This window comes from Syngnathoides biaculeatus, chromosome 6, assembly GCF_019802595.1.
Source record: "Syngnathoides biaculeatus isolate LvHL_M chromosome 6, ASM1980259v1, whole genome shotgun sequence".
NCBI classification, from domain to species: Eukaryota; Metazoa; Chordata; class Actinopteri; order Syngnathiformes; family Syngnathidae; genus Syngnathoides; species Syngnathoides biaculeatus.
Window position 1 is genome coordinate 16,261,828 of NC_084645.1, and position 24,578 is coordinate 16,286,405.

Here is a 24,578-nt window from a genome sequence, read left to right on the forward strand (position 1 = left end):
TCTGAAGTCAAGTTATTCTTGACTTGAGTAGTTTTTTCATTAAGTAATGTCACCCCGCTGACTCAAGTAAATATTTGGATGATTACTTTTTTCTTTTACTTGAGTCATATTATTCTAAAGTCACAAAACTCTTATTGTGTACAATGTTCGACTACTCTTCCCTCCCCTGCTTATACCCATAAGACAGGGCTAATGTTGCCATATGCACTGTCAAAGAACAATAGAGATAAGACCTTGGGAGCACATTCTCATAAATATCTGTCCTTGTCATTAATCTTTGGAGAAATTATGGAATTTACTTAAACTAGGGTAGACTTGCCAAACGTTAGGGAGTCTACTCTTGACTTTCTTTCGCCAACTTTCCCCAAAATCCCCAAAGTTTTTTCTCCGAGTTTACTCACTAGTAGTGACTGCACTCTATGGTGCATGGACAAGGGGAAGAAGACGAAGCCACGGAAGAAAGCATGTTGGAGTTAAGCTTTGACAGACAGGATTTGGAATCCCACTTCCGGTGATTCACCTCCCAAATCTACGCTCCATACCCAACAAAATGGACGAGCTTCATCTCCTCACTAAGACCAGTAAAGGCTATGCACGTTCTACAATACTCCTTCACGGAGAATTGGTTCGCTGCCAAACTTTGCCAGCGTTAAAGAGGACACTTTTCAGAGTGGGGATAAAGCCCTGCACAGATACGTCAGAAACCAGCTGGAAAAAGAAATCGACATCATAAAGAGAAATTACGCAGGAAAGATGGGGAACCGGTTTGCCGCTATCGATTCTGCGCCAGTCTGACGAGTATTCCAATCGCTAACCAGCTGCAAGCGATCATTACCCAAGTAGAGAACAACAAAGGACTGGCTAACGACTGCAGATTTGAAAAGGACACCCTGAATGGAAAAGCCACAGATGACAATGCATTGGGGGGGTTACACCCACTCTCGTCCACTGCACGCACAAGAGGGCAATTTCCTGGATTCTACGAATCAGGAATTCACTTAAACAAGTGTATTAAGAAGGTTCCTCAGAAACTAGTCAAAGATGAAACAAAACCTGTGGAAGAAATACTGAAAAGTCAACGAGTCATTTGAAAAAAAAAGAAAAAAGGACTATATGTGAAGGAACTTGTGAACGTGGAGGTTGGAATCATAAAATCATCTGTCCACTTATCCTCACAAGAGTCGCAGGAGTGCTGGAGCCTAACCCAGCTAAGTCCAAATAAAAGGCTGACTACACCCGAAACCGGTTGCCAGTTAGTTGCTCAGGTGATATCAACACCATCACTGTGAGAATTGAACCCATGCTACCTGCACCAAGGTCAGGCATGTGTACCACTACACAACCAGTGACTAAGGAGTTGCAAAACTTTGCCAGTAAAAGATGTTTACAAAAGAGATTGGAGCATAACTATATGGGTTCCATGGTCAAAAGGTGGCTACTCTTCCATAAACTGTCACATTTTCTGCATTATGGTGTGTCGAGGGTGGGCGGCACATTAAGGCAATTTGCAATGCCAGCAGAAGCAAAGCATTCAGCTAATCTCCACCATGTTACCAGTCTCAACAGGAAGATGAATCAAAAGTGGTCCCGACTGTCTTCCTATGGAACGGCTGAGCACAGTTTGCACTCCTTTCTCGAATGTCGGTGTGAATTTCTTTCAACCGCTTCAGGTTAAGTGAAGGGAAAAAAAACAACATAAAAACATGCCATTATTGTTACTTGTGTCAACATAACAGCTGTCAATCTAGAGGTGGCACATTCATCGGACACACACTCATGCATGAATGCACTACGAAGGTTCTTTGCACAAAAAGGTCAAGTAAAGTTCATGCGCTAGGTTAATGGCAAACAAATCTAGACAAAGCAGAGAAGGAACTCATAGAAGCTAACCAAGGCCTCAATGATCCCCTCATTCAGGACACTCCGCTTTAAAATGGCCATCACATGGCCTTCCGACCCTCCCGTTAAGTTGTAATCATGGTGGTACCTGGGAGAGGCAAATCAGGTCTCTCAGAAGGGTTCTTGCTGCTACCGTACAACTTAATGAAAAAGGGTGTTCAATGTTATTTGAGCTGGAATTGTTCGTTAATGATAGGTCTCTTAACACAGCCTTTAACAACCCTCATGATCTTCTCAACACCAAGGAGGACTGCAATAGATGGTACAGGTGTGCTTTGTAGGTCTCAGGTACTACCAAGTAATAAGTAGTATTTATCAGAAATGTGACATGAGTAAACGTAACAAAGTAAATGTAACCCATTACTACCCACCTCATCTTATCTTTAATGTGTGATTCTTTGAGAAAAATACTGTACTGCCAACCCAAGGGTCTTGGCCATTGCATGTGGGTGATGATTGTTCCTCTCTTTATTGTTCTTTGATCCATCTCCCATTCTTAAGTTGTGTGTGTGTCTTCCCCCCCCCCACCCCCCATCTTTCTCTTTTTCATGGTCATTGAAAGAGACACAGTACATGCATTTATAACTGGTTTCAAACTACAAGGGCTCCAGAGAATGGCTTTTTTTTTTTTATCTGGGACGTATGTTCATTAGAGGTAATGGATTGAATCCTTGCCAAAGCAAAGCTGCTCATTGCTGGATCTTCAAAAGAATCAACTCAAGTGTTTTCTCTTCACAGATTTGGTCTACTGGGTCTTGGGCTGTAGATAGCAGGAAAATTGTGTTTCATGTGAAGGACTTGCCCATGAATGTGCACTGACCCTCAACATAATTAGTTTATCTTGTTTGATCCTCAGTCTACAACCATTTTACCTCACATATGAGGATTTTTCTATTTCATCGTGAGTATTTTGTCTATTCTACCCACCCTACCTCTTTCAGTGCCAGCAGTATCGTGAGCAGGCTTCAGTGCTGGAGAACCAGCCAACAGGCACTTTTGTGTTACAAGTGCATGCCGTGGATGCAGATGAGGGAGCAAATGGAAAAGTCAAATATGGCTTAATGCACAGAGACAGTGCCATGCCTGCCTTCAGAATCCATCCAGACTCAGGTAGCGTAATCACACACAGTCTTGGCTTGAAAGCATCAATTAAACATTAAGTGCAGACTATCCAGTATTGTAATAGTTTTAATGGACTTCAACTTCAGTTGAAAGTGGATAGACGATCACATGTCCCTCTAACACAGACTTTCTACTCTCATAGGAGTCTCTAAATAATAAATCTCTCAACACAAACCATTTGTAATTCAGATGAGGAAATTTTGGTGCAACTCTGCAACTTATTTTTCATTTAAAGAAAGGAAAGTATTAAACTCTAAATTCCAATTCCTGCTGATAATGAATGGTGGAAATGCCATTGCAGAGGCAAAAATGTCTTAAAAAGAAAACTGAAGACTGCAACTAATCAATACATCAGTTTGGCAGAGCATTTCTCAGATACTGAGCAAACGTGTTCCCTAGGACAAAAAGTTGATTGCCATGACATATTTAGTGTATCATTACTTTTTGTCTTTGTGATCTTCCATAACTTGAACTTGCAGAAAAATTGCAATAAATTGACATATTAGAATTAGGAATGAGAAACCTAATAGCTTACCCATCCTGAATGAGCCACTCATTTTGTTCTAATATTGAATTAGAATCTGCTGAGCGATGGAGCTGAACACAGTCCCTGCCACTGATTGCTTTAGAAGTCAAATATCCACGTTAACTAGAAAGACTGGCACTGATAATTTTATAGAAACTAATGAAAAATAAATATTTTCGACATAGAGTGAAGTCTGAGCACCTCATGATTTTATCTCGCTTTCATCCAGCCTTATTATCTTCTAGGTTTAACCCTGAAAATTCTACACTCGCAAATAACTTGCCACTAAATTACCGTTAGTACTTTCTTGGAGATTGATGTGTACATGGAAAAAGGATGAATGCATGTATAGATTAAGAATAGTGGAAAGTATTGTTGGATATACGTGCACGCATTTACAATGACAGCTGATTAACTGTTTCTGCTCTGTCCGTCCAGGAGCGATCGTGACGGCCCAAAGTTTTGACAGGGAGCGTCAGAGAGAATATTCTGTTACAGTGACGGCTACTGATTGGGCAGAAGAACCGCTCATTGGAATCTGTCAGCTCACTGTCCAAATATTGGATGAAAATGACAATAGCCCCAAGTTTGAAAACATGCGCTATGAGTGTAAGTCCTTAATGACTCCAATGCTTCCGAATCATTTGTAATTACATTTAAAACCTAAAACCTAATTTCTACATTACGATGCTTTGGATAGCGGTTGACTGCTTCTTGGAAATACATTTTAAAAAATCGCAAGATGCAAAGTGATTTGCTATTGGCTGGCCAATTAGCCTCTCATCATGAGACAGAGGCAGCAGCTTCAACTTTTTAACAACTGCAAAATATAAATGTAATATGACTTGCACTTGGTAATGAATCATTTTGAGGACAACTGTGAATAAGGGCATCCCATAACTGTCAGTACTATCAGAGCACGTAAATTTTGTCAACGTTGACAGTTTATTGCGCCAATGCTTTCACCTTGTATTCCTATGAGGATTCATTACATACATTTCCACCCCGACAATTTGAGTTCTTGCATCATGTCATATGTGCCCCCCTGTAGACTTCTTGAGAGAGGATACTTTGGTCGGTACCAGTTTCCTGCGCGTGGCAGCTCATGATGATGACTTTGGCACGAATGCAGCAGTTACTTACTCCATGTCTATGGAGCAACCAGAATACCTGAAGGTCAATGCTGTCACCGGATGGGTGTATGTTGACCAGCCCATATCACAGGTCAGTCTTATCGGTCTGCAGACAGTCTTAGCAACCACAAAGTGGTCTCTGTGTAGAGATGCAGCACACTGGATGGAAATTGGAGGCAGATATTCTGAATTGACCAATGACACGAATGTAGATTATTTGTGTTATTATTTGTGTAGCCACACAATTATTATACATACACACACACACACACCACACATATATATATATATATATATATATATATATATATATTTTTTTTTTTTTTTTACAGCAATGACTGGTTACTCAATCTAGTACAAATGCAATTAAACCGACCTCCCAATTTGAATAAAACACATTATCGTACTGAATGAGTCAACCTCAATAGCTGGGACCTTGATTACTAAGCCGATTACTTATGAGACTATTTGTTTTTTTATTTGTAGTCCATTAGCTGTAATACAAGGCACAGTCAAAAAGTAATGAGCCCAATTTAATTTCACCTAGCAATAATTGAAAGTTAATGAAATGTTTCCAGGTTGTAGTTTAAATACGTAATGTTTTAATGTATATTTTTGTTTCATTTTGAAGATTATTAATATTATCATTAATGTTTAATTTTGTTTAAGCCTCTATTCTTCCATTCACCCATTTTGGAAATGAGATCATTGTTGCATGCCACTTAAAATTTCAAAAGGTTGCAGAAAACTGCGAGAGTGCTACATTAGTGTCAAAAAGTGGATGTCAGGGACCAGAAGAGATAGAGAAGATTGTTGTCACCGTTGATGACATCACCATCCTGTGTCATCATTATAACGCCATAAACCTAACAGTCATAAATATGTCAACCTATTGAAAATGTTTATTGGTGCATGCTTTAGTTTAAAATACGAGCTGTGAAAATTTTAAAATTAAAAAAAAAATACATTACAAGTAGGTTAAGTTAAATTGGTTATGTGACTTTTTGACTGCTTGGGGTAATTTTGCTCTCTAATATGATTTGTTAAGTTTGGCACTCCAAGGTCAAGAAATACAAAACAACTTCACAAAGGATAAATGACATTCACAAGTCAAGCCCCACTAAACATTGGGAATAGCAGGCGCCCCTCCTCGCAATATTCTATTCCAAAGCCAGACTCCATCCTTTTCTTGCACAACTGCAACTGTCTTAGGACTATCACAAAAGGTAGCTTCTGTGGTCTCCCTTATTACTGTTTCGTTCTTCTTTTTGTGCCGTACGGTACTCTTGTTCAAACCGTAATGGCGGGATACTGTGACAAATAACTTTTTTTTAGTCTTTTGAGCATATCCAGGAGGTTTTGGTTTCTCCTGAAGCATTATTACCTTGTTTTGGTGCATAGGCAGGTTTGGGTAGGTGCAAAAATGTACATTATTCAGTGCATAATTTCTGCCATGTTCAACAGAAATATTTGTACGTGGATGAACGGTAATTTGTGAGTCAACGAGGGTAATTATTTTAGTTATTAACCGTCATGCATCTCAAGTCAAACTTGTATCCATAGTACAGATCACACGGAGCCTTTGAGGTCATCTGCCTTGTACTTGACTGTCAGAAAGTCAACTTTTCCATTTTTCATAGGTGCAAATTCTTTTTTAAAAGGGTAATTATTTTAGTTATTAACCGTCATGCATCTCAAGCCAGACTTGTATCCATAGTACAGATCACACGGAGCCTTTGAGGTCAGCTGCCTTGTTCTTGACTGTCAGAAAGTCAACTTTTCCATTTTTCATAGGTGCATTGCATATTTGCTTTTTATCCCCCAGCATTTAAAACAAAATCTGTTAGCTATTCAACTATGCGGTTGTTCTTCGGGCAGAAACTTGCAATAGCACTCACAGCTGTGTATTATTCAGCACACTCTTTAGAGCACGGGTGTCAAAATTCTATGATCATTTTTTCCCCGCTGACTTTATGTTAACTTGAAAGTGTTAAGTTTAAACTTACACTGAACAAATCTGTTGCATATTTAAAAATGGAATTTCAATCAAGCCAAAATCTGTGTTGTATAACTCCAAACCTTTTTAAAAGAATTGTTCTGTTAGCATGATTCAATTTCTATTTCCTTCTCGCACCCTCAGTTTGTGGAAAGCTAGTTGTATGCTATTTGTTCACATCACAATTCAGTCCAATGCGAATTTATTGATATTGAACAGCAGCGCTTATTCATATGCGAGAGACAGCAAAGGTACAGTATATGTTTTCCTACATTGTTAAGAGGAATAATGGGGGAAAAAAAATAATAAAGGTTACATTGGGCAAAAGGTTTCACGGTTATTTTCTGATTTTAATCTGACATGTTTGATGTAAATTTAATTTAAAGTCTTGTGAGCAGTAAAAAGTCAGCCATTCACATCCTTTTCAAGCAACAGTGGCTGTGCCCACAATGGACATCGCGGATCACAATTATTGTTTTTCTTTAGGTTTATTGAATAATTGTGCTGGCTCAAGAATGCACATAGAATTTCCAATGGAAGTGAAAATGTAATTTTGATGTGAGACTTCTTTGTGTCAGACAACAATAATCTAGCTATGGAATAATAGAAATGCTGCGTCAATTGAGAATGTACTGCATCTGAGATTCTGGCATATTAGAAATTTACAAATTGACTCTCTTATGCGATTAAAAAAATGGTACAGGATGGCTCAAATTTTCTGTTAAAGAGCTCCTCATGAAGAAATGAATGGTTTAAATAGTCGTCTTATTCTCCAATGCAATGTTAATGTCACACATCATCAAGACAAAGAGAAGCAAACACTTCAAATTAGGTTTTTTAGCTAATTTGGAGGTCCAGTCTCAAATTGGATGAATAGGTCATCAAAAATAGCCGTTTATTTCCAAGTGGTTCAATTACACAATAATAATAGATTTCACACCAGTTGAGTTCCAGCTTCATCAGGTTTAGCGAACATCACATTACTGCTTCTTTCATTGTTAACCTAATAAATGTATTCAATTATTTCCCCATAGAACTTCCCCGATTCTGGATAAAGTGGAAAAATAAATTAAATATCTTTGTCATCCATTGAGCCACAATTTTTACTTTCACTGTAGAACTCTTTTTGAGTTTTGAAGAGCATTCATCCCAAGCTAAATAAGACATGTAGCATGTACTTTCTATTCATTATTTGTGATTCATTATGTAGTATTTAATTGTACTTTAGTAAGTCTTTCACATATGGACGATAACTTAGTACTTTAGTGATGTGGTACTTTGTACCCTTTTATGTTTAGGATGAAAAACGTGATAATAATTGTAACAATTATTGTTGACCAACAACGAATACAACTGATTATTGATCAATATCTTTATTTACTTTTTTTTGAATGTTAAGTTATCTTCTCAACCACACCTTGCTGATGTTGACATTTTTCTTGTGCCTCTTGAACTCAGAGGAGCTATATCACACGAGACATCAGTGCTACTGATGGAGGGAACAAGAGTACATCTGTGGAGTTGGCTGTCACCATCACCAACGTAAAGAATCAGCCCCCGCAGTGGGAAGAGGAGAGCTACAGCGTCATCATCCCTGAAAACACTGCCAGAGACACACCTATAGCGGTATGGCGTGTGTGTGTGTGTGCCTGCATGTGTATGTCTCCGTCTGTCTGTCTGGCAAACTCAAGCTTTATTACCTCTGCCAAGCGCAATACTTTAGTGTGAATAAAGGTAGTTTCGTCAGTTATGTCTTAGTTTTAAAAAAATGCATAAAATGTGCATTTCACAAAAACTGATAAAGTGGAGGTGCTGAACAGAACTTTTCTTTGAATAGCCCCATTTTGCTGTGATTGGCTGGCAGTTCAGGGTGTACCCTGCCTCCTGCCCATTGACATCTGGGAGAGACTCTAGCACTCCCCCGACCCTTGTGTGGACAAGCGGCTAAGAAAATGAATGGATAGTCCCAGTTTGACTACGTATGATATTTTGCAATCCCCAGAAATGTACAATCCCATCCATCCATCCACCCACTTCATATACAGTAGAATAAAACAGTTAATCGACAATGACACTAATACGTGATCATCAATGCATTTTTGTTTTTTTGTGTCACCATAGAGGACTCAGAATAAAAAACAGCTCCAACCCGCATCATCTTCCATAAAACTTGGAGTAGCCTGATAATTAAAGAGCATGGAAAGTGGACAAACAAGGCTCTTCAGTTTTTCCATTCGTATTCGCAGTGGCGCATTCGTGGTTGTGCTTCTCAATGCTATTGTAGTAGGCAGACTATTTTAGGGATGCCTTACAATACTGGTTTACCGTCAAGCCGTTGGTAGTGTAGTGGTTCACATAGCTGACTATACTAAATTTGGAATAAGAGCAGTTCTCACTCATCTTGTCCGTTTGTACACCTCCACTCCCCCAAACTCAGTTGGAATGGACTGTGAACCCTGAAAGTATCAAGGACCCTGAGCAGAATAAGCAGAACAGAAAATGGACAAATGATGAAAGGATATGTGAACCAAGACTTTTGGTCACATTGTGGTAGTAGGTAACAGGTTGGGCCCCCGAACAAATCCACTTGTTTTGTTTTTTATTTGAGGTGTCACTTACAGGTTTTTCCACAACTCAGACATCCCATCTAACTTAATTTTCAGACTTAAAAAAAAAAAACCAAAATGTCAATTGAAAGTCATATCTTGTAATAATTAAACTCGTTAACTCATATCCCTTAAAGGTAACACTTGTTCGAGGAGAACAACATTTAGTCCATTTCAGAATTTCAGAACTCTCATTTTCATTTCTCATTTTTCAAATCTATTCTCCAACTCATTCAGGATTTCTCATTTTTCAACTGGTGGAGAGTTTCAACTGGCTATTTATTGTTTTCTTTCAAATATTCGGCAACTGTCTTTTTTCTCAAGACACAGTAAACTCTGACAGATCTGATGACAATTTCTCTTCTTATAAAGAGCAGATACTGCAGTGAAGACTGCACTCATAGGTTGACTTGAGTTGGTCGTTGTTTTAACTTGAAATAACCTGTGATTTAACGTGACTTGCCCAAGACAAATAAAATAAACAACAACTTGTGATTTGCTTGGGACTTGTGACTTATGTATGCGTGACTTTGGGGGGCTGTTTTGCTAACCCTAACCCTTGGAGTAATTCCACTTTGATTCTACTGTACACTTTCCAAAATTCTACTGGGATCACGATAAACTCTTGTTATGATTAAGTCAGACAATAATTGTCCCATTTTCGTTTTTCTTTGAGGACCCATAATCTGATTTTGTGATATACACAGTGTATCGCAACATACACAGTGTATCGCAACATCACTGTACGTTGAAGAGTTGATTACCTTTCAGAAATTATGCCATTGCTTGACGCCTGCAGCTGTTCAGCTAACAATGCTTGCTTGCTTCTCACTATATTTCACGCTGGTAAGCTGACTAAAAAGTGCTGAAAACATCGAATGGAGTGTTTTGTAGTTGCATTTCTGCTGAACGGTACAACTCATTGCAAAGCGCTACAACAAACACATTGCATTTTTTAGTTAAAGTCTTTGTATTGCTTCTATATTATGAAAATAATGTTAACAAATGTTTAATCCTCAAGGGAATTAATGCTCGACATTAACCAGAAATATAAACCCACCAAGATGGATCCAGTGCTTTAATAGTGCTAAACATGACTTAGCAGACCTAGTATTGCTCTGCTGATTTGTTTACTTGGCAATACAGGATAATTTCTTGCCATCATGACGGTGAATAAAGTACAGTAGTAATGAGAAATAAAAAAAAGAGCTTTTGATGCCGGCTAATAGTAGATTTGGCCAAGTTTTTTTTTTCCAGATTACAATTGTAAACATTACTTTCCAGGTCAGATCGTGAAATTATGATGGTTTTATTTTCCTTTTTTTCTTCTTTTTATAACTTCGTGTGCTACTGCAAATGTGAATACTATCATACGTGTTCCTCAGGTTTTAGTGACCCTACTTCACAATTTACCCAACAACACAACTAGTTAATTAACTCATGGAAAGTGTGGTTTGTTCTCAGGGTTAGCACATTTGTGTTTGTTTTCTATTACATAAAATCACAAGGACACTGAGGCCAGTGAATGATTTTTTTGTTGGGCATTTTTAAGGAGATTATACTCCCATTTATTATCCCACAGTGCTATTTTATGCACAGTATTGCAAAACAGTGTGTCATCGGAGTGTTACAGTAGTGCCTTGAGATACTATATATGTGACCTGACTTCTTCAGGATCAGGACTATTTTTTGCTTTGACTTGGGAGTAAATACTTGACATATGAGTGCTGAATGGTGGGAGTGGCCTCAACTCCACTCCAAAATAAGGTGTAATGATACATATTCACAAAGTAGGATCCCAAAGCATACACCTTAGAACTAGTGATAAAACAAGACGTCACTAAAAAAAGCACTAATCAGGTGCACCTGATTATGACAGTACCTTCTCGTCGATAGGGGACAGAGGTAAATAGTTTCATTGCAAATGGTTTGATAGCAGTCTCTACCCTAAAAGTTGCAATGACTCTTGGACCCATTTAATTGAAGTACTGTCTTGAGTGGATAGCCAAACCTCCTGAGGTAGTTTGAGGCAGGACTCTTGTGAGAGTTAACTGTTGATTACAAATAGTAGTCTGGCAGAGAGCAGCACGGGAATTCTACCAGACATGATTGGTCTGAGATGCAGATGGATGGAAAGAATGGCTACATCCATCTCTTGTGATCGGAGTACTGGAGATTGAAATCCGTAAGCCATCTTAAAAGAAGACATACCTGTTGTGCAGCTGACAAGGGATTCGTCGACATATGCCACCCAGGGGATGTGAGAGAACCAGGAAGATGCAGCCAGGTGGCAGATGCAGCGGAGAGCCAGTTTCAAGTCCTGGTTTGATCATTCCTTTTGGCCAGAAAATGGTGACAGAAAATCCTCAAATTCTCAATAACAGGTTTCTTCAAATGAATATCTGGGTAGAGTCGCTCTTACCAAGTTAATCCCAGGACCGCTGTAGCAGATTGCGAAGGCATAATGAAATAAAATGAATTGATTCTTGGTTATAACCAGATAGCTGTCATGATATTGTCTCTCTCTCTTGTGAGGAACCACCACCAGGAGACGAGATCTCAAGATCTTAAATCCTCTTGGGTTTGTCCGGTTTGAATGCCTGATATTTGATAGAGACAACAATCGAGGGGTTGAAAAATTATTCTGATCAGCAACAGAATCAACAATTCCTGTAATGTTCCCTTCGAGGCCCCACAGAAAAATGACATATGACAATTTCAGTCAATTTGTTCTTGTGGGCTTAGAATTCTTTATGGGTGTGTGTTCGTCAATGGGGTACTTACAATAATCTTTGGATAAACTGGAGGGAATGGCAAATGAACCAGGAGATGGCTTTGTTGAAAAAAATGATCCGCTGTTGACCCTGGTTGGTGCTGGAACTCCACAAAGGTCTTGTAGGGCAGCTCGCCACCTGATGTCAGGAAAGCCTACAGTATAAGTACAATCTCAGACGTAAATGTGGAATCTGCTCCGCTGGACCCAGTGAACCTCTTCCCAATTTGGACCTCCAGTTACTGAAGTTACCCACCTACATATGGTTAGCAAGGTGTGTGGTCCAAGAAAGGTGTAGAACTCCCGAAGATCCTAGATCGAAGACATTACTCCTCTAAGTTCTCTCTCTCACGTTCATCTAGGAGATTCTCCAGGTGTATGACGAGCCTAATAAGTTCCTCCAGCCTGAAAGTCTGATTCCATGTTGCCAACTCATTCCTCACTTGTAACTAAGTCCTCACCAAAAGATCCCACACAATGCTCACTCATCAAAACCAGTGAGTCACCTAATAGCAGTTGAACTCAGTGTGTGCCTGCATTTCTGTATGACACTGCATTTCGGGTACAAACTGTTTAATTATTGACAGGTTCATCTGAATATGTTATTCTTACATACTTTTATAAAGTTCAGATTTTATCAAACGCTATCTTGATGAAAAAAACAAAAATTGTGCTGAGATTTTTGTTGTATCTGGAACAGTTTAATAGCTTTCCTATTCATTTCAATGGGGAAAGATGGTTTGAGATGGAAATAAATAAATTTGAGAAATGAACATGGAACGAATTAAACTCATATCTCAAGGAACCACTGGAGTATTTAAAGGATGAATCCAAGCACATACTAAAACAATAGAACATAATATATTTGCCATTTTCCATCAAGCTTCTGCTACGTTAACATTAAGGCTGACTCTCCTGTCTGTGGACTCCATTCAGACTATCAAGGCAACATCTCAGCTGGGAGACCCAAGGGTGACCTATAATCTGGAAGATGGAATGGTCCCGGAAACCAACATGCCAGTTCGTTTCTACCTCTCCCCCAATCGTAAAGATGGCTCTGCCTCTATCCTGGTGTCTGAGCCTCTCGACTATGAAACGACCCCCTCTTTCTCTCTCCGGGTGCGAGCACAGAATGTGGCTGCAGTGCCACTTGCAGCGTTCATCACTGTTTATGTGAATATCACAGGTATGCCTGCAATATGTTTCTTTCATGTTTATTTGAATAGGTTTTCACTTAGGGCCACCAAACCTTAATTAGCAATCCCCTTTTGAAAGACAACACAATCTAGTTTTGTTATCATTTCAGTGTCAATGTAAACAAAATATGGACTAAAGTCAAGCTTCTAAACATTTGATATTGTTAGGAAAATGTTGCCATTAAGGAGACATTATTAACGTCATATAAGAAAATTAAAGTTTGAATAGATGGTAACTTACAAAATGCAACACAAACCTTAAAACCCAAGTGTCATCCCTATAAACATTTTAAAATAGATATTGTAATGAAAAATACATATACCATTATTCACTTCAATGTCTATATGAAAAAATAAATGTGAGCGGAGAGCGTGTCATCCACGCACAAAGTTGCAGAAGTCTACGATATCCAAGTGGTCGCCATATTGGCTACATCCTCCGTCCATGACGTCACCCGAACATTCGCCAAAGAAAACATGCGGTGCACCCTAACTAGGGGAGATGAACGCGCCCCTTCTGACACGGAAGCTCTTTTCGAAAAGGAGAACACCACACAACCGAGTGAAGTTACCGGGTCAATAATACACTATTGTTTCAAGCCATATTCAGATGATATGCGATCACAGCCAAACCGCATTCCCGTCCAATCCACTTACACGGCGGAGATGAGCCATTGAAGCTCATTGCAACCGGCCGGTGTGGCTTATGACAGAGCCGAGCCGTGCTGCTTTAGGGGATTGTTCATAGACGCTGCAGTACGCAATGAACAACACCGTCAAGTCGGGGTGCTTTATCGCAGGCTCGCGGCTGAGTGAGCCATTCTTGGCTGGGTTCTTCAGAGCTGCCGCCGTCCGCGAGCCCGAAGCGCAGCTTTCGCTGGCGAAGCGACAGCAGCCCGACGCCGTCCGACGCACACATCGACGTATTTCATACGCGGATCTTTTGTGATGTTATGAGAGACCGATTATATGGTCCGGCCAAAACTATTATTTTTTTAGTAGTTGTATACACACCTACCTGTTGTTTGGAACCCAGGAAGCTCTCGTCCTCTGCACCCGTGCAATCAATTTTTCACGACGAACCGGGTCTCTTGCAAACTTATGAAGGGGAAATCCATTCTCCCGAGTGTTCGAGCAATGTCTACCAATGCAATGAGCCAGCATTTTGGCTAACACGAAGTAATAACGAGCTACCTTCCCGGAGGTAAAACTAATGGAAACAAACGAGTCCACTTGGGGGCGCCTCTGTTATTTATGTCACTTCCTGCTTCTTCTCAAAAACAAATCCCTCGAGAAGATTTTCATGGCGGGAGTTACAAAAAGCTGTATATGTCAAAATCACGTTTTGTGGTGAAAAAACGCATGGGCCCATATTGGCTGCCATTTTTTCATTAATGACATACTAAAAAACATCCATTTCATAACAGTAGCCCTTTAAGTATGTTTGCAATTGTTAGAATTTAAAAGTGGAGGAAATTTAAGCAAAAAAAAAAAAATCATGCGTAGTGTATTAGCATGACAGAAATGGAAAATTACTGTGGAAACATTTGCTTTCAGAGTAATTTACCATCTTTCCATTTTTATTTGACAGCAAAATCATAAAAAAAATACATGAAAGATAAAAGAAGGTATGGACGGTAAAAATACAGCATTCCTGTGTAACTCATAAGATAAATGCACTACTGTAGGTTTATAGAGCTAAGGAAAAGGTTTAAAATTAGTATGGCTAAACTAAATGTAAAGAAAAGGCCCCCCTTTACTAAACTGCTCCATATTGGAAGCTAACAGCTGAACAAACTGAAATTGAAAAGTGCCTTCAAATTTGTCTCATCTTAAGTGCTACTGGCTTCCTTTTCTGTGTTGTCTTTCAAGACCCTTCTTCTTCCATTGCATGACAGAAAACTTCAAATTGAGCCAATCATCTTGACATCATCTGGATCTAAAGCCTTTTTCTAATTTCAGAATAAACACAATCAGTACCAACCCAAATCCTTCAGTGATGACACTTTTACCATGATGACCCCCTGCCTGAGTACTTCTGCTTATTGCCTCTTTAAGAAAATATCTATCGCGTTTGCACCAGCAATGAACTACAATTTATGCTTTTTTTAACTACTAAATTCCAATAATAAAAGACCGACAATTGATCCAGAACCCTTGTCTGTTGCTGCAGTTCTATCTGGCCCTACCTCAAAACCCAAATATAATGGCACCATAAATATTTCAGTTGAAGCAGACTGTCGGAAAAATATTGGCATCCTTAACAATAAATCATTACATTCACCATGTTGACTGATAGCCTGCAGTCTCACACTTGCTTTTTTTCTGCAGCACGCAAATTTTAATTTAATAATTCTAAAAAGAAAAACAAAAGAGTTGTTTTTTTTACCCCTCTGGTCTTAATTTCAGCATTTTAATAACTTAAGATTTGGCTTCATAATTACTCGTAACACAAAAGCCACTGTATGAATTTTCGTACAACGGTAGGCGCCCACAAACTATTGCTCGAAGTGTTTTAATCTTTGATTTTATTATATGGTTTATTTTACATTACATGCATGTGGAGAAATATTACTTCTGGAGTATATGAAAGGCAAACATTGTTTCAGGAACTTTGGCACTCAACTACTTTCTGAAAATTAACAACTAATTATCTCGTCTTTTCCCAAGATGTGAATGACAACGTGCCGTTTTTTACATCATCCATCTATGAAGCGTCAGTAACAGAGGGGGCTCAAATAGGAACCTCAGTTCTCCAGGTGTTGGCTAATGACAAAGACCTGGGTCGTAATGGAGAGGTTTGTACTTGTCCCTATCATTGCCTACTCATGTGTTTTCAGTAAATCCAAAGAAAAAGTTAATTCGCTAGTGGACCAAATTGTAAATGTTAATATAAAATAGTCAAAGGAGTTTTTGCTCGGGCAAAAACACAGCAACAGTTGATAATTGCCCCGCCCCCCCCTGGACCCTAGTCTGGTAGCCTTCCAGGCCACCAAACGCGAGGCGTCCAGGTGGACAGGTCAGGAGGACGACCCGGACGCCAAGCACCAGGGTCCCCACGGGGCGATTCGGGCGGACGACCTCTGTGGGGAACCAAACGGCGAAGCAGGAACCAGAACGAGGCAGGCCACTGCTCCGGACGAGAACCTCCCACGCTGTGGTTGCAAGACGACCAGGGATTGGTCGCCACTGAGGCTTGGTCAGTAGGCAGCCGTGGATTGGTCACCCACGAGGCCAGGTCATGAAGCGGCTGGGAGCCATCTGGAGTGAATAGGATGAGGGAGAGAAGGACCAGAGCCATGACCGCCACTATCCCGAAGTCTCTCCAGCTCCGGGGTGGCTCATCAGAACTCCCCAGCTCTTGTCGGCCAGGAACGTGAGAAGGCGGCGACCCCATCGCCACCTCCTGGACAGGAACGTGAGAAGGCGGCGACGCCATCGCCACCTCCTGGACAGGAACGTGAGAAGGCGGCGACGCCATCGCCACCTCCTGGACAGCAACGTGAGAAGGCGGCGACCCCATCGCCACCTCCCGGACAGCAACGTGAGAAGGCGGCGACGCCATCGCCACCTCCCGGACAGCAACGTGAGAAGGCGGCGACCCCATCGCCATCGCCACCTCCTGTACAGCATCATGAAAAGGCAGCGACCCCATCGCCATCGCCACCTCCTGGATAGCATCGTGAGAAGGCAGCGACACCATCGCCACCTCCTGGACAGCAACGTGAGAAGGCGGCATCAGTGTCACCGTCTCCACCTCCTGGACGGGAACGTATGGGCGTGCCCGTCGCCGACAGAGCAGGAACGGGGAGCGACCACGGGCCGGTCGCCGACGAAGCAGGAGTGTGGATCTTCCGCGGGCCAGTCGCCACTGGTACTCCAGAGCACGGACGAGAAGCGGCTGTGGAGACGTCGCCACCTCCTGGACGGCAACGTGAGGCGGCATCGGGTCGGTCCCCACTGCCACGTGAGCTTGCAGTGCATCCGTTGAAACAGCAACGTGGGCGTGGCGCGGTGGCGAATCCGTTTCCAGGGCAACGTGAACGAGAGTCGGCAGAGAGTCAGTCGAAACTGACACGTGGGCGTGTCTCGGGAGCGGGTCAGTTCCAACTGCCGCGTGAACTCTGCTCGGAACAGCCAAAACCTCGACGTGGGAATGGCGAGGAGGCGGGTCAGTTTCCACAGCTACGTGCGTTTGGCGAGGTGGCGAGTCTGTACCCACTGCGGCGTGCACTTGGTGAGGTGGCGAGTCCGTTCCCACTGCGGCGTGCGCTTGGCGAGGGGGCGAGTCGGTTTCCACGGCAACGTGAACGAGAGTAGGCAGAGAGTCAGTCGAAACTGACATGTGGGCGTGTCTCGGGAGCGGGTCAGTTCCAACTGCCACGTGAACCTGCATCAGCAGAGAGTCCGTCGCCGTTGCGACGTCAGCGTAGCTCAGCTGGTTCGCCAATCCTTGCCGGACCTGGGCCGTAAGAGCCGCCAATTCGGCGCTCTGCCGCTCTATCTCCGCCCGCATTTCACAGTAGAACGCCTCGTGATTTGGCGGCTCCTCCTCCCTTTGGGCTGGAAGCTTCGCCACCAGCTGCGGGTCTGCGAGTTTCGCCGTTGCCGGCGAGGAGTGGGAGGACTGTGTCTTAGTTGCCGCGCAGCGGGAGGCACAAGGGAGCGCCCGGCCGGGGCGTCTCCTCTGGAGGTCCTGGGTAGATGGCCAAGCGGGTTCCCTCGTACAGATTGGTGTACTTGGACCTACAGGGCGAAGTCGCTCGGGTGCTGGACACGCGGGGAGGTGAAAACAAACTGACTGGGATGAAAGATCGGACGAGCAGATTCATAATCAGAATAATCGGAGTCGTTCTCCGGCAGCTGGTCATACAAATCACGGTCCTCCTCATATTCCGAAAAGTCATAGTCCAGAAGAATATGAGGAGCCGGACGGGTCATGTTCGGGACGTATTCATACCTCGCTGGCGGAGCGTAAGACACGGAAGCGGAGGGCGTCAGGGAGCCTACCCGGATCGGGCAGGCTTGGTCCTCCTGCAGACGGTCTACCTTGCGTCGGTCCCGGCGACGCCGGGTCTTTCCTGCTGGGTCCTGTTGGGGCCAGTTCGTTCTGTCACGTCCCATCAGAACGAGAGTAGGGCCCAAATGCAGGACTCGGAAGATGCAAGGTAGTTCAAGGAGACACGTTTATTATATGCAGAGGTAGGGGATCGAGCAGGCAGTCCGGTGCAGCAGCGGTAGTTGGGACGTCGAGCGAAGAGAGCAGATGAGCGGACAGGCAGGAGTCGGTACACAGGGGAACAATCAACGCAGGCAGAAGTATCAAAGGAGTCAGGCTTACAAGGTTGGTCGGAGAACATGCGAAGGTACACACAGGTTCGATCAGGGATACCGGGGCACACGAACGGGACATGAAGATCAACGAACTGGCGCCGGGCAGTTGTCATCGGGGTCATATAAATCCACAGCATAATCAGGCTGCATGAGGCGCAGGTGTGCACCTCCCAATCAGCGCACCCGTGTGGGCACCCGCACAGCTCGTGCTGGAGCGGCAGGATCATGACAGTATATGATGGTGGCACGGTGGCCGACTGGATAGAGAAGTCTACCTCACAGTTCTGAGAACTCGGAAGGGGTTACCAACATGCTGCCGGTGAGGAGCAGGTCACCTCTAAGGACCACCAATGGGTCTTCTCTAAAAATAGCTCACCAGTGATGGGAAATTGTGATATCCTAGAAATTTTATATAAACACTTGGAGAGATGTATAAATATAGTGTTGCATATTGCTTTGTTGATAATGATAACTGTTGTTAGGAATCATTAACATGATCAGTGTCTTCATAGAGATCCATAAAGGAATATTGTTAATTAGTAATAACATATATTTAAATGTAATGTGAACAAATTCGTTATTTCAGAATTTTTTATGACATTTATAGCCCTTTGCATGAATCAGCATACAAGAAGTCATGGTCAGTTTCAAAAAGATTGGTGATGCTTTAGAAACTATTTTGAAAGCACACTAAAGAGATTTCTAGAAACCTCCCCATTCATGTCAATGTTCTGTAACATCACTCAATATCATCCATTTATTAAATGCATACAAACATATATATGGGTATGGTGGAGCAGCCCATTACAGCTAACTGCATGTTAGAGGCAGGGTACACCCTGAACCGTTGACCAGGCAAATAATTGCAGGTCACATACTGTATAAACAAACATTCACAATCATGTTCAAACGTCTGGGCAATTTAGAGTCTGCAGTCAACATACCATGCATGTATTTGGGACGTGGGTTGAAACCAGAGTACCCGGCGAAATTCCAAGTAGGCACAAGGACAACTTGTAAACACCAATCAGCCACTCTGCTGCCATCATGAAAATCGCTCCAGAAAAGAAACATTAAATTGGATATCAAAAGCATCATTGGGTTCATCACAGCACTTTCTTTAATCCGCAGATCACTTACTCTCTCCTGAGTGACAACAGTGGTGACCATCAGTTGTTCCGAATAGAACCCAAACTTGGGGTCATCTACACCGAGGCCGTTTTTGACCGTGAGGCCCGCAGCTCCTATTTGCTGGAGGTCCAGTCAGTGGATGGACAAGAATCTGCTCGGCCTGGCAAGAACAAACAGCCAAACTCAGGTAACTAATTGGACTGTTTTATTTCTAATAATGTTTAAAAAACATAACCAAACCTCCAAATCTCAGCGGTGGGAGTAAGTCACTGACTGCATCTATAAGTCTCAAGTCATAACCTACAAGTCTCAAGCAAGTATCTAGTAACTGTGGGGGAAAGCAAAAAAAAAAAAAAAAAACAAGAGTCAAGTCGCCACAAAATTTAAAGCAAGATGAGTCAAGTTATTGGTATAAAATGTCTGTTAAGCTAAATAAAGTCATACAATTTTGCCCCACTATATATATTGGAGTAGGAATATATTATTTTCCACGACAAACACAAAAAAAGTATTCACATCTAAAAGAAGATTGTACAACTGAAATTCTGATTTATTCATTTTATTGCACTAAATTGTTTTTAAGTTGTATTTCAAACTCAATTTAATTCAACTTTATTTTTGACCACTCTGTGATGTTGAGTTTGTGTTGACTGCCTCGAAAATCATACAGTTCTTAAAAGATCGCGATTAAAAAAGAGCCATACAGTATACAAAATAATAAGTATTTTCGCAACTTTTTTTAAAGTTTAATGTAACACATAACCTGTACAGCTTATTTGGAGGAAAAATAAATATTTTTGAGAGAAGTAAAAATAAATCATGTAGTTGCTTCCACATGTGTGTCATAACGAGAGTGGCTGCACTCAGGATTAAACAATTTTATTTTGAAGCACTGCCTCTGGACAATTTACAATTGCCATTAGATTAAAGGTTATGTTTCATATGCTGCTGGTCTCAATTTAAATAAAAAATGTGCAGACAGCTTTATCACACAGGCAGCAGAACAGATGACATTTTAATGGTGACACTTCGATAAACACGTTCAGTGGTATGAAAACTATATGCAAACAAAGCTACTCAGTGTTTGTACTGTAATTAACAATCATGGAATGCACTTTTGTCAATGTTTTTTTTTTTTTTAATCGGCGTTATCATCATGCAAAGTGATCCAATACTCGACCCTATAATGCACATGGCATTTTCTAGCACCGTCTCTTTCATCTTGCCAGCAAACATCTCCGAACCTGTATTTTTTTAAATCTCCACAACTGACCACTTGTGCATTCTGTGATTGACATTGTGCTACTTTCTGCTCTAATCTTCCGTCGTTAGTAGTAGTAGTAGTTAGTAGTAGTAGTAGTAAACAGAGAGGAAAACAAGAAAGTTTTGTGTGCCTTTGATGCGAAACCAGTCCATGAAACACAATGTTTACCAGATAGCTAACCTGTTAAATTAGGTTACCTGTCTTTTTTAATTCGCGAGTAGCAATCCATGCAGGCTGGCAACCTCTTTTTGCAGACTTGATTGGCAACAAAGTCTGATATAGTCTCAAAAATGACTGAATTCCAAAGATGTGTCCAATTATTTAAAGACATGAAGGAAACACACTTAATTGTATTTTAATGGGAATCAAATTTAAGGGTCAAGCATTTCAGAAAAGCATTATCATTATACAAAAAATAACCGAAAGGAAAATAATGATGGTTGTTCAGTCATCAGTGGGATAACAAAAAAGAACAAGTTCACAAATTCTGGCTGGGGATGTAAACTTAGGAGTATAAATGTACATACATGCAATCTTATGTAACACTTTTTATAATGGAATCTAAGTGTACGCTACACCTTTTGTATTCTTCTTCTTGATGGGGGGCCTACATTTATAAAATGAGAACATTTCTTTCATTTTCCCTTATACCCATGCAAAATGGTCACTATTGACTTGACAATTGTTTAGAGACAAAAAAAAGTGCATTATACACGAGAGACAACAGTATTTTAATTGGTTGCAAAACAACTGCTTGAGAAAAGTTTCCCATGTTAGTTACATCAAGTCAACCAATTTCTAGCACCGATTTATTTTTACTCCAGTCCATGACTATTGGCCTGAATTCCACAACTTTTCTTCATTTCTCAGTTGTCACCTCATAAGGTTTCTATCAGATTACATTCCAGGCCACTCCAGGACATTCATTTTTTTCATCTGGAATGAAAATGCTGCTTGATTACCAGCGTGTTTGGGGACTTTCCGGGTCATCCTGTGGAAACAGTCATTTCAAGAGCATTTATTCCTTGCCATAAGACATCCTATTGTCTTGAAATATCTGTACTTGTACAAGGTGATTTATGATCCCAGTTTTGTGATAAAAAGGCCATTGTATGACAAACATGCCCATCCTATGATCCTTATGCCATCCTGCTTCACTGTATTCACAATCACTTTTTGTCTGAATTCAGTTTTCAGGGATCGTCGAAGTACAGCTCCCACAGGGAAGAAAATAAACAAACAATTCTGTATTCACCAGTTTACAAAATTATACCAATTTTTGTCTACTGGTGGTTTCACTCTTGATTTGTACACTCTTCAGAATATCTTTTTTTCCAACAAGGACCCAAAATTTGTCTGACTCTAAATAACACAGAAGCGAAGCAGTTCTCAGTTGTGAGAAAAAGTAACGTAAATATCAATTCCTCGTTCCAAATAAAAGCAAAATTGTAAGGTTTTCAGCTTATATACAATAATGCTTGTGTTTGTTAAGAAATATGACCACAGTATTTTATGGCCAGTCTTACTCGTTTCACTTGGTCAGAAAAAATTTGACGTTTTTCGTACAGTGGAACTTCGATAGAATGGACTAATAAGGTGTGGGTGCGTGCGGGGGGGGGGGGGGGGGGTCATGCGATATACGGTAATCGTTTATACTCGTATAATGGAATCACTTTTCTTTTAGGCCTTACACACCCATACAAAATTGTTTATCAGGATTTTGGGCTAACATGCACAGCACAGCCCAAAGTCGTGGTAAACATTAAGTAAAACATGAAATAGAATGAAATATGACATTTAAAAAAAATAATGCAAAAATTAAAAAGCAAGAAAATCTTTAAAAGCGTCATATTTAATCCAAATTTACCATGCTTCCATGCTTGGTCATGGTGACATTGTTGATGTAGAGTAAATATCATAGACGAGTGGCTTTCATGAGCCACGAGGAATTTGTGTTCTTTCTAATTCCAAATATGTTGCCAAAGACAAACTGCTTGACAAAAAAAAAATCTTACTCTACAGAATAAAATAGCATTTTGTATTCCTGAATTCACAGTGCCACCATGCCTCTTTCGCTCTCTCTCTCTCTCTTTCTCTCTCTCTGACTGTCTGTCTCTCTCTTTCTTTCTGTCTCTCTTTCTCTTTGTCTCTCTTTCTCTCTCTCTCTCTCTCTCTCTCTCTCTCTCTCTCTCTCACACACACACACCACACACACACACACACACACCACACACATTCAAGATGGCCACCACATAGGCATGGGAGGCATATCTTTTGGAACTGGATCTACTGGTAGTCATATTGTATATCTGTGCCCCGGAAATACATCACTCCCGATCTTTGCCTGCATTATGGCCCAGTGCCAGTAAATAATATTGGGCAATTGTGGAACTAACAGACTGTCAACATCAGTTTAAATGCTCAATGAAAACTATTTTTGGCCAAACTTTTCAGTCCCAACAGTCTGTTATACCTGATATTCGTTACATTAAGGTCCATTTTATCGAGGTTCCTCTGTATTTTGTGGTTGCCGTGGTGCAGAAAGTAACCGAAGGGTCGCCGTTTCTCATCCCTGCCCAAGTGCATGTTGTCGTTTTGTCCCTGGGCAAGACACTAAACCCACATTGCCACCGAATGAATGGTCCGAGTGTCAGTAGGTAAAGAATGGCAGCCACACGTCAGTCAGACTGCGGCGGGGCAGGTGTGAGTACACAAGTAGATTACTATCACTGGGGTGTGACTGAGGACTGAATGAATAATCTGTGAAATTGTAGTGCCTTTAAATACCAAGAAAAGTGCTATTTACTGTAATTGCAATATGGCGACCCTGAAAGGGACAAGCCGAAAGAAACTTACTATATGGATATGGATTGAAACACATTAATTGGAGGCTGAAAATTGCCCCTAGGTGTGATTGTGAGTGGGACTGTTGTATGTCTCCATGTGCCCTGCGATTGGCTAGCAACCAGTCCAGGGTGTATCCCGCCTCTTGACGAATGACAGTTGGGATTGGCTCCAGCACTCCAGCAACCCTTATGAGGAGAAGCGGCTCAGAAAATGGATCAGAAAATGGATGGATGGATGATTGAAAAGTGTTGATCCTAATGCACTTGCATTTATAAAAAGGAAAGATATATGGATGTTAGTTTTCTCACTAAATCACTATGTGTGTGTTTCTTTCGGCTTGTCCCTTTCGGGGTCGCCACAGTGTGTCATCTCAGATGAACTCATAAATATGTTTGGCACAATTTTTACACCGGTTGACCATTCTGACACAACCCTTCTCAGGGAGTGGAGGCTCCAGCAGGATATGAACCCACAACCCCTGGTTTACCAAACCAGTGCTCTAACCACTGAGATACAGGTCCTCCTCACTATATCTAATCACTATATCATTGATATTATTCAGAACGTAATTGTACCTAATTTTATTGAATGAAATCTTCCACCCACCAAAAGCATGTTTTGTCTCACATAAAACAAGACCTTGAGACATGGTTTATCTTTCAACCTGTTTAGCTCATCATTGTTCACTACCCGTTTTTATAATCAGATAAACATTTTAAATTCTCATGCCGTTTCAAATATAGTTGAGTCT

At 41.3% G+C, this 24,578-nt stretch overlaps 1 protein-coding gene across 1 annotated transcript in view; it reads left to right on the forward strand.

Annotated features, from left to right (window-relative positions):
- The window catches only part of LOC133502037 (neural-cadherin-like), a 147,171-nt gene that overhangs the window by 78,992 nt on the left and 43,601 nt on the right, over positions 1-24,578 (forward strand). The window contains exons 9-15 of the mRNA XM_061822361.1: positions 2,841-3,009; positions 3,986-4,156; positions 4,599-4,771; positions 8,135-8,302; positions 12,992-13,241; positions 15,922-16,049; positions 19,717-19,903. Of these exons, the coding sequence (XP_061678345.1) occupies positions 2,841-3,009; positions 3,986-4,156; positions 4,599-4,771; positions 8,135-8,302; positions 12,992-13,241; positions 15,922-16,049; positions 19,717-19,903 (1,246 nt within the window). The remainder of the gene's footprint in view (positions 1-2,840; positions 3,010-3,985; positions 4,157-4,598; positions 4,772-8,134; positions 8,303-12,991; positions 13,242-15,921; positions 16,050-19,716; positions 19,904-24,578) is intronic.